The sequence below is a fragment of the Rutilus rutilus genome (genome assembly GCF_951802725.1).
Source record: "Rutilus rutilus genome assembly, chromosome: 2".
Taxonomy (NCBI): domain Eukaryota; kingdom Metazoa; phylum Chordata; class Actinopteri; order Cypriniformes; family Leuciscidae; genus Rutilus; species Rutilus rutilus.
Genome location: NC_140210.1, coordinates 41,901,679 through 41,913,357, shown reverse-complemented (window position 1 = coordinate 41,913,357; position 11,679 = coordinate 41,901,679). Strand labels below are relative to the sequence as shown.

General features: G+C 37.8%; 1 protein-coding gene across 1 annotated transcript; it reads left to right on the top strand.

The window, feature by feature from the left end:
- Positions 1–908: 908 nt before the first annotated feature.
- Positions 909–11,472, top strand: prokr1a (prokineticin receptor 1a; the record flags this gene model as incomplete). Its single annotated transcript, XM_084402122.1, has 3 exons — positions 909–1,001; positions 3,466–4,005; positions 10,767–11,472. The coding sequence occupies exons 2-3, from the start codon at positions 3,539–3,541 to the stop codon at positions 11,470–11,472; spliced, it is 1,173 nt and encodes a 390-aa protein (XP_084258248.1). The 5' UTR covers positions 909–1,001; positions 3,466–3,538.
- Between the last annotated feature and the right edge of the window lie 207 nt (positions 11,473–11,679).

The window sequence follows — 11,679 nt, the reverse complement described above, 5'->3', positions numbered from 1 at the left end:
ATCCTCGAACTACACCAAGGTCCCACGAATTCAATTAAGCTCATTACTAAGCTTCCGACAACTCTTTCAGTTTATATCTAAAAACATTTTCCCAGAACATTTTAGTTAGAATAGTTTACAAGAGTACAATTATAAACATAATGAGGTTGTAAAAACGGACTGAGTTTACCTGTTCAGCGTGATGACGTTTAATCTCCTCACAGCCTCTGTAGTCCCGTTAGCAACCGCCGTTTTCAGGACACATACTAGCTTAAAAAAAAATCACGAGTGGGGTAATATTTATGTATTTTATGTCATAGAATAAAACGTGAAAGTGTCTTGAGCTTGTGTTCACCACAGACCTAATTTCAGCCATTTAACCAAAACCCCATTCAAAACCATTTTAGTGCTAATGCTTACTCGCTTCCGCGTTTTGGCCTACAAAGTGACGTCATACCTGCTTCTTAAAAAACATCTTAAAAAACAAAACAAAAAAACACTTGCTACATGTAGCCTATACTGTGCTAGAATAAAAAATGTTGATTGATTGCTTGTATTGCTCTCCTCATTTGTAACATTAATAATGAATAATAATTGGAATAAACAAATCGTCCGCCAGGCAGTTCAAAGGTCCAACTGTAGCCGTTTGCCAAGCAATTAACTTAGTGACTTGGCGCGTTTATTAATGGCATATTTTACAATTTAGTAGTTCGTCCAGTCAGAATTTACTGTCAACGCTATGCATATATGTTAATTTTTTTAGGAGCTCTGTGTGCTGGATTTATTTAAGATACGTTTGTAAAAGTTAACTTAATTCTCGAAGAAGAACTACGCGATCATGTGACCCGGGCCGCAGACACACGCACTGCCGCTAGAGGGCAGAGGAGCTGCTTCATTAATCATCAACATCAGCACTGCGATCACACAGCAGACACTAGAGGAGACTCATCTGAAGAAGATGCGCCGATGTCCTCACTCCGAGATCAAGACGCGTTTAACACGGTGGGATTAATACTGTGAAGGTAGGACATTTTCATTTCTGAAGGGAAAGTTAAATCGTTGTGGGAGTTCTCCTGTAGTCTGCGCCTTTTTCTGTAAAAAATATATATATTTTAATAATAAAAAAATTAAAACAACTATTGTTTTGACTATATAATAGTGTATAGACTACAAAGAATGTATCTTAGAAGTTTGTAACCAATTAATTCTGAGGCTGTCGTTGACCGGTGAACCACAAACCAGTGAATAGCTCTAAAAAAAAATAGTTTTATAAGAGCAGAATATATTTACATCTCAGACTGAAGTGCGTGTATTGTTTATTCATTGTGAACGATTTATTGTGAATAGTTTAGTATACGTATGTGTTTGCTGATTGCAGTCAATAATGCAAACGTTTATGATTTCACTTATACAGGGCTTGTTTTTCCCATGACTGATCAACTTAAATCTAATCTAATCTTATTATAGTGCCATTCCTAAGTAGGAGTCACATTTTGGCTGTTCCAAAAAAAAAAAAAAAGCAGTTGTTGTGGAAGCTTAATGCAACCTTTTTAGTCCAGTCATGCATTTATAAATATTTTGAAAACCTGTTTGATTACTTGTCATTTAATAGCACTAAAAGGCTATTAATTTCCAGTATATGTCACTCTTAGCTGGGACTGACACTATATTTGTTATACCAGCCTCATACTGTACCACCAGATAACAAAAGAAATCAAAAGCAAGAGGAGAGGCAACTGAAAACACCCCATTGCAAAAAGTCTAGTGAATTACGTTCTGTTTTAAATAAAAAGAAGCGCAGCTAAGTGTTAATTAAACATCCCTAATGTGGCCATCTGTGAGCTCTCTGAATTTAAAAATAAAAATCTGTATAACTGCCAGATAACAAGCACATTTTTGTTTGTCGTTTCACGGAGAGTGGGTTATGAATAGCTATATTTTCTTCCATTAAAAGCACTCTTCACCTAAAGTGAATATTTTGTTGTCATTTGTTCACCCTCATGTCAGATCGACCCCATATAATTGTATTTCTTCCATAAAACACCAAAATGATATGTTAGGCAGAATGTGTGAGCTCTTGCTGACTATACGCTCTTAAAATAAAAGTTTTTTATTTGCATCAGTGGTTCCATGAAGAACCGTGAAAGGTTTCCTTTCCACAAAAGGTTCTATATAGTGGGTCTTCAGATTGATAAAAGGTTCTTCACACTAAGAAAAAAGTGTCACTTTAAGTTTCTTTAGGGAACCAAAAATCATTCTTAATAAAGGGAGTTTTTTTTCCGCAATGATGCCATAAAAGAACCATTTTTGGTTCCTCAATGAATCTTTCAGTGAACAGTGAACAGTCCTCCTGTGGTAAAAATCAAGCTTTTAATGTTGTTTATGTCTGTGTGATGTTTTTAATGTTTTAAGACAAACCATGTGCAAATTCATAAGTCGACACCATTGCTCAGTATTTTCTCCTTAAAACTGCAGTGAACCAAAGACAGTCTCAAAAACACAGTTTGAAATCGCTGGTGTTTCTGACGTCACAAACTACCTTGTAACCAATCAGGTCAACGTGTGATCGTCAACGAGTGGATCTCTGAGCTGGAGTGAGTGAGCGGAGGCGGGGCTCATTTGCATATTCATAGAAACACATATACTAAATGAGGCAAGGGTGTAGAGTTACATTCAAGCTATTTTAAGGCATGAAGAAAAAAATTTCAAGGAAAAAACATTTAAATGTGTCATTTTGGTGATCAAAGATGAGTTTTAAGGGATACGATTATTGACTACAGGGGGACTTTAAAACAAATACTTTTTATTAATTTTTTTTTTTTTTAAATAAATGCTAATTTAAAATACAAAAAAATATTTGCCATTTTAATGTTATTGGTCAGATAAGAAAATTTGTACGATGTATTAAAGCCGATAAATAATGTAGCCTATTATTTCTTTCAGATGCGCACTGTTCAACATGATGGTTTTGAATTGCTTGAAATATGATTTAAATATGAAATTATGAGGCTCTCAAAAATTATATTAAAATGTGGATTTAGATTTATCGGCAAATATATCGGTTATCGACTAAATATAAAGAATTATCGGTTTCGGCCAAACCGGCATCGGTTTCGTCTCGGTGCATCGCTAAAACATACTTTAATACAATAAAAATAATAATTAACAACATCATTTTGGTTACAGCTGTATTTTTGTCAGCTGAAAATATAAAGTACTATAATTACTAAAACTGAAATAAAAATAAATTAAAGCTAAAAAGAGATATTACAGAATTTAAACTGACAAAATAAAAACTTAAAATATAAAAATAAAAAATAATTTAAAATGATAACAAATACTATAATATTATATAAACATAACTAACAACAGTTGTTCCCTGGGCTGTTTTCGTTTATTTAAATAAAGCAGAAATAAAAAATAAAAATACAGTTTTTCCAAATGCAGAAAGTATGTTGTGGAAGCTCATTTTCTTCATTTTTGCAGCTGACAAACAGATGTGCATTGGAGAAAGAGTATGGAAGACCCTGGTTCTTTAACAGACCAGTAAAAAGAGAAGATGGGAGAAGACAACAGAAGCACCTCCACCAGCACATGGACCCTCATCCACCCGTCAGGAAGCCCTCATGACCTCATGACCCCGAATTACGACATCCCTCTGGACTACGAGGTGCCGGTGGACGAGATCCCGGACACGACTCAGGGACGCCCGTTCTTCATGGCCACCATCGTCATCGCGGTGGTCTTGGTCTCCATCATGCTGGTCTGCGGCGTGGGGAATTGCGTCTTTATTGCCTCATTGGCGCGTTACAAAAAACTCAGGAATCTCACTAATTTACTCATCGCCAACTTGGCAATATCAGACTTCCTGGTGGCGACAGTGTGCTGCCCGTTTCTGGTGGATTATTACGTGGTCAAACAGCTGTCATGGGATCACGGGATTGTGCTTTGCGTCTCCATTAACTACCTTAGGACTGTGTCTCTCTACGTGTCCACTAATGCCCTGCTGGCCATCGCGGTGGACAGGTGAGTTTGTCTCTCTCTTTTATGAGTAGCCTGCTGTGAATTCAGACATAATTTTTTTGTCACATACTGTTTTTCGCCTACTGTATGCGATTTCGGATGCTAAATAGGGCCTGACATTTTTACTCATTTTTTCAATGTCATTTTGAAAGAAATTAATACTTTTATTCAGCAAAGACACATTACATTTATCAAAAGTGATAATAAAGACATTTACAATGTCACAAAGGATTTCTATTTCAAATAAAATGTTGTTCTATTGCACTTTCTATATATAGGGTGAATACTGGCAAAGTGGGACAATGGGTAAAGTGGGACAGTTAAGCTTCTTAATTTCTATCTTTACATGTAAATGATTCCATTACTAAAAATCAACACTGAGCTCATCATAAGCAAGTATGTGATAAAAATATATAGATTCTGTGGCTATGACATCACTTCCAGGGGTGTGGCACACCATATTCAACAACCTTACAGTGAACCGTGACGGTAAAAGTAAAATGACATAGCATTCTGAGGTGAATAAAAATTAAAACACTCATGGATCATTTGTAATTGTTATATATTTTGTTATAGGATGTTTTTTATGTGATTTTGACACTGTCCCAGTTTGCCAATAGCGTATTGTTAACTGGGACAAGGTATTACTGGCAAACTGGGACAGCCATTTAAGTCATTCTAATGGGGGAATTGAGTTCCCTTTTTGTATGCCCGTCATAATTTTAGTTAGCTAGCTAGATATTTCAACAAAGATTGTAAACTGATAAAAAAAAACAATGCCAATTCCAAAAAAAAAAACCCAAAAAACAAGAAAGATGGAGGGCACAAGCTTGGATGGCTGGGACATTTGCAAAAAACTTTTCAACAAAAAGAAATGAAACTTAGCCTGTGTGGAATAAAATTAGCCTATAAGAAGAAATGTTTATGAAGATTTCAATTTTTTTAATTTATATGAAATAAACTAACCCCAATACAAAATATTGTGGACAGGCGAGGGAGGGAGGGGTGGAAAGAATCTGCTGTACCTGCACCCCTCCTTAAAAAAAGTGATTTTTATTATTTTTGTTGTTGTTGTTTATATTGTTATTGTGTATTTAATTCATTGGGCCTACATTTGAATAACAATTTAATGTGTCCCAGTTTGACAGTAGCGCCTGGAAAAATGTGGTTTGGGGTCCATGTGTGTTTGAGGAAGAGTCATCCATCCTGTGTTTAATGTTTCTTTCTTTTTTATTCTGTATAGTAGAGTAGAGCTCTTAAGCTATTCTGCATAAAACATTATGCAGAAGGTAAATTATCAGAAAGTGTCCCACTTTACCAGTATTCACCCTACATCAATGAATCCTGAAAATAAAAATGTATCATGGTTTCCACAAAAATATGAAACAGCACAACTGTTTTCAACATTGATCATAATCATAAATGTTTCTTGAGCATCAAATCATCATATTAGAGTGTTTTCTGAAGGATCATGTGACACTGAAGACTGGAGTAATGATGCTGAAAATTCAGCTTTGATCACAGGAATACATTACATTTTAAAATATATTCACATAGAACAGTGTTAAATTAAAAACCGTTATTTTAAAATGTATTAATATTTCATGATATTAATGTTTTATTATATTTTTATTTCATAAGAGACTAATTTAAAAAACATAAAAAATCCTATCGACCGCAAACGTTTGAATATTAGTGTATACAATATTAATATTGAATGCCAATTTTGCCTAAATTAGGCTGTCATACATCTATCACTGTTATTCAGCTTTTTAACTTACATTTTTAAAAGTTAGTAAAAAGTTGGGGTCCGTTCTTTATTCCTCTCTTAATACATCTGAGATGATTTGACAGATGCCAGATCTTCTAATCGTAATAACTGATCTCTGGCTAATTTGGTTCTTCAGAGGAATTTGTGGATTTGATTAAAATACCAATGGCTGGGATTCTGGGACAGACTTACACTAACAAACCCATCCAATCAAACTAACAATCCTGGATCATGTCATATCGTCAACAGTGAAATCCAGATGACAGAGTAATCCAGAACGGCTCCTCAACAACACTGCTGTCTAGTTCAGTTAATTTTATGTTAGATAATACTGTCTCTTCGGGTTGTTTCATTTCTGTCGTATTCATGGAAGGTGCCAAGTGAAAAATAGAAATTGAAAATTGCTTGAACACATAAATTCCTGTTTATGAATCCCAATCTTGCTCTGCGCTTGCATCACATTTGGTCATTTACTCAGGCTAAGCTAGTTAGCATGTCAGTATTTGAATGGCCTGGCAGAACGTGCTGTATTTATACTCATGTAAACCTAGGCCTTAGATGTCAGGTTCGCTAGCATGTCATGAAATCAGCATCTGGCACACAGAACGGTACATCCAACAGTCTCGCCGCCTCTGAAGATCTTAATGTTAACCCATTCGTCAGTCTGTGCTGCAGTTTGGTTATTTTTGAAAAATCTATTCTCAAGCACATTTCAGTAAATAGCAGGACAGATATTCACTTTAAAATGACAATAAAACTTAATGAGCTGAGTGTCTACTAAGGCAACATCCTAACTGAAATTAAGCCTTGGAAGTTTAATTTATTGCTATAGAGTTTGACAAAATGACACTTTAATAAGCATCCAAACACACAGCACGCTAAATATACACTCACCTAAAGGATTATTAGGAACACCTGTTCAATTTCTCATTAATGCAATTATCTAATCAACCAATTACATGGCAGTTGCTTCAATGCATTTAGGGGTGTGGTCCTGGTCAAGACAGTCTCCTGAACTCCAAACTGAATGTCAGAATGGGAAAGAAAGGTGATTTAAGCAATTTTGAGCGTGGCATGGTTGTTGGTGCCAGACGGGCCGGTCTGAGTATTTCACAATCTGCTCAGTTACTGGGATTTTCACGCACAACCATTTCTAGGGTTTACAAAGAATGGTGTGAAAAGGGAAAAACATCAAGTATGCGGCAGTCCTGTGGGCGAAAATGCCTTGTTGATGCTAGAGGTCAGAGGAGAATGGGCCGACTGATTCAAGCTGATAGAAGAGCAACTTTGACTGAAATAACCACTCGTTACAACCGAGGTATGCAGCAAAGCATTTGTGAAGCCACAACACGCACAACCTTGAGGCGGATGGGCTACAACAGCAGAAGACCCCACCGGGTACCACTCATCTCCACTACAAATAGGAAAAAGAGGCTACAATTTGCACGAGCTCACCAAAATTGGACAGTTGAAGACTGGAAAAATGTTGCCTGGTCTGATGAGTCTCGATTTCTGTTGAGACATTCAGATGGTAGAGTCAGAATTTGGCGTAAACAGAATGAGAACATGGATCCATCATGCCTTGTGACCACTGTGCAGGCTGGTGGTGGTGGTGTAATGGTGTGGGGGATGTTCTCTTGGCACACTTTAGGCCCCTTAGTGCCAATTGGGCATCGTTTAAATGCCACGGCCTACCTGAGCATTGTTTCTGACCATGTCCATCCCTTTATGACCACCATGTACCCATCCTCTGATGGCTACTTCCAGCAGGATAATGCACCATGTCACAAAGCTCGAATCATTTCAAATTGGTTTCTTGAACATGACAATGAGTTCACTGTACTAAAATGGCCCCCACAGTCACCAGATCTCAACCCAATAGAGCATCTTTGGGATGTGGTGGAACGGGTGCTTCGTGCCCTGGATGTGCATCCCACAAATCTCCATCAACTGCAAGATGCTATCCTATCAATATGGGCCAACATTTCTAAAGAATGCTTTCAGCACCTTGTTGAATCAATGCCACGTAGAATTAAGGCAGTTCTGAAGGCGAAAGGGGGTCAAACACAGTATTAGTATGGTGTTCCTAATAATCCTTTAGGTGAGTGTATATTGGCTATATAAGGAGCCAAGTTTACATGATACTGTTTCCAACTAACAACAGAAAACTTTTTATGCGTTTTGGCCGTTCATTTACACAACGCCGTTTTGTGGGCCTGAAAATACAAACTTTTGAAAACAGGTTTCAAAGTGAACGTTTTTTGAAACGTTAACGTTATCGCCTCTGTGTAAACTACAAAAACGCGAATTTGTGAAAACGGTGATGTTGTTTTGGCGGATCCGTATGAATGGAGATCGTTTTTGACAACGTAAAAAAAAAAGTGCAAAAAAAAAATGATGTAGGCCTACATTTTTATTTAGACAACTATTTTAGCAATATTTTCAGTATTGAACAACTACAAAAACGCGAATTTGTGAAAAGATGTGCATTGCAATGCATTGTGGGATTGTCTTTTCCATATAATGCAGCATTATAGCCAAAAGAAGTTACCTGGGACAGACTATAATGCCTTTAAATGCTCCCTACTTAGGGAGCTCGCTAGGTTTTGGAACAGAGCCGCTGTCGTATCTTAGAATCCCATTCATGAAATCATCCAACCTGTTGCTCCAAGCAGAACTCAGACTTCTTATTTGGGATCAAGTAGCACAGATAATACATATCAATAGTAAATTTAATAAAGTATAAAAGTCTTTAGTCTGCCCATGCATCACAGTAACTGAAAGTACGTTCTGTTCACTCCTGCTGAGAGACTCCGCTCCCTATTGAAGGTTTCCTATGGGAAGAACAGAATTCTTTGGAACATCAGAATTTCAAGTTACATACAGATGAATTAACAAATTAAATGTGTATTTACCAGTAATACATTTGGAATCATTACAGAGAGAGGGACAGATTTCAGAACTCAAAACAAGATGAGCCTTGAGCAAAGAGCTGTTCATCAAAACGGACAGAGTGTAAATGTGTAGAAATAGTGCTGTACCTTTGATTTAGAGAACAAGAGACGCTATTTGCCGTGAATGTCAAAAGGTTATGGGATATCTCATTAAGGACGGGGAGCAGTGATCAGATCAGACAGAGAGATCAGAGAGTCAGTGCGTGTTAATAGACCGCTGTGTGCCAGACCGATAAATAATCCTGATTCATTTTCCACGTTTGAGCCTTGAACAGAGATCCGCTCCGAGATGTTTAATAAATACCATTACAGATCTACCACAAACACCCACACACCACACACCAGATCCGTTCGAAATGCTCACAGTTTCCTGATCCACACCCAGTCCAAAATTCAGAATTTATGCCATTTTGGAAAATCGAATACCAGTCAAATGTTTGGACACGTCAAGGTTTTTTGAAGGATCATGAGTGAAGACTGGAGTAATGATGCTGAAAATTCAGCTTTGATCACAGGAATAAATTACATTTTAAAATATAACTCAGGAAGACAGGATCATTTAGGCAACTATGTACATTTCTCCCGAGTAATTCATATAAGCTTATGAGCTCATGTGAGCTTTATATAAAATATGATCCTTACATTTTTGCTTTTTGTCTCTGGAACATTGTCCCTGTACTTCTTGGCAAATATGTTACAGATTTTTCTTGTTAAAAGATATATATATATTTTTTTTTTGTCTTATTTTGCAATTAAATATTATACTACTAAATAACTACTTGAGAAGCCACACAGCAGAAGATATTAAGACCTCTTTAATTTTGCTTTACTGCAAAAGTAATTATTTTCACTTGTTTAAAATATAATATTGTATATCTGTATGTAATTTAATATTGTATATAATATATCTCTTTATTCAAGAGATAATCTTGAATAAAAAAGCAATGTTGCTTTTCAAGTAGATTTCTTGGATATTTTACTGAAAAAATTGTTTTAAAAAACAAAACAATTGAAAACATTAAGAACAAAATTATAATTTTTTGGCATTGAAAGATAAATGTAAGATATTTTGTGATAACTGTCAAGAGTCACAAAACTATGGAAGCTAGCTTGTTTCCGCCACAGAATAAAACATAAAAAAGGTTATTGCGACTTTATATCTCACAATTCTTAGCCTGGAAATCCAGACCTAAATCTAAAAGATTAATGGTCTGGCGTCGACTAATGAAAATCGGCCAGCTCGAGGGGCGGCACCAAGCATGCATTTGAAAATCTCACTGCACGCAATTGGATAACAGTACGACCAATCACAACAAGTTATCGCTTAGCTAATAGCTACCAGCGGAGCTAACTGGTACATTAGACTCAAAGCAACGTCCTTCTTGCAAAGGAACGATTCGAGCGGCGTCTTCTGTTCCTCTTTTAGAGAAAAAGTCTAAATCTTACATTGTAGCGGCCAAAGCCGTTTCAAACAACTGGTGTTCATCCATAGCCATCTTGCAATGTTTACTAATGATTTCGACGTCACAGCGCTGTCGTCATCTGTTTAGCTCGCCTCTGGCCCGCCTATATCAGATAACCCGATGTGATTGGTGCAGCTCAGATCGAGGAGCATATTTAATGAGCATCATTACTCGACACCAGAGTAAACTCGCTGAGCAAATTCAACTTGAGCTCTCGCGAGAACTCTGGATTACCAGGGTACACAATTCTGCTTTTTTTCTCACAATTGCGAGTTTACATGTCGCAATTCTGCCTTTTCCGCTCAGAATTGCATGTTTATATCTCGCTATTCTAACTTTATAACTATTTAACAGTCTTTTTTTCCTTAGAATTGGACTTTATAAACTCGCAATTGTGTGTTATAAAGCCAGAATTGCGAGATGTAAACTCGCAATTGTGAGATAAAAAGTCGCATTTATCTTTTAAAATGTTTTATTCTGTGGCGGAAACAAGCTTTCATACAAACCCGTTTCCCCCCTGTTACAAATATCTATGTGAATTCGGAGAGTTTTCTCAAAGTTTTCTGTATTCAACAGGTACATGGCTATCGTTCATCCTCTGAAGCCCCGTATGAGGTTTCAGACAGCGTACTGGCTTATTTTTGGGGTTTGGATTATCCCAGTCCTCATCGCGGTGCCTTCGGCCTACTTCGCCACCGAACACGAGTACCCGCACAGCACGCTCGGCCACGACAAGAAGATCTTCTGCGCCCAGATCTGGTCTGCGGACCAGCAGATCATGTACCGCTCCTACTTCCTCTTCATCTTCATCGTGGAGTTCTTGGGGCCCGTGATCACCATGTCAATCTGCTACGCGCGGATCTCAAAGGAGCTTTGGTTCAAGAGCGTCCCGGGATTTCCCACGGACCAGCTGCGTAAGCGACTACGGCGACGGCGCAGGACAGTCGTGGCGCTGATCGCGGTTCTCGTGGCGTACGTGTTGTGCTGGACGCCGTATTACAGCTTCACGTTGTTACGCGATTTCTACCCGGCGCTGATCACGCGCGGACGTAACTCGCTGGTCGTTTTCTACATCATCGAGTGCATCGCTATGAGCAACGGGGTCATTAACACTCTGTGTTTTGTGAGCGCTAGGAACAATGCCGCAAAGTGCCTCGGAGCCGTCAAACTCGCTAACTGGCGCTCGCTAACTAGGGCGATGGTCGGCAAGATGGCGGAAGACGACATTAGGACTTCATCCTTGAGAGTGACCGAGGATGTGGAATGTACACAAATTAAGTGAACGGATGAGACGGGAAAATACAGGTTTGGGGGTCGACTTTGGAAGGATGAACATGAATTACAGGGCCAAATAAATTAAGACGGACTTCATAAACTGAATTACCAATGAAAAGGTTCAGATCACATAGGCTAACTGAAGCCCCTAATATGGTTCAGCCAACTGCTGTGATATGAAATATGCTGATGAGACCGACTGAACTCGTTTATG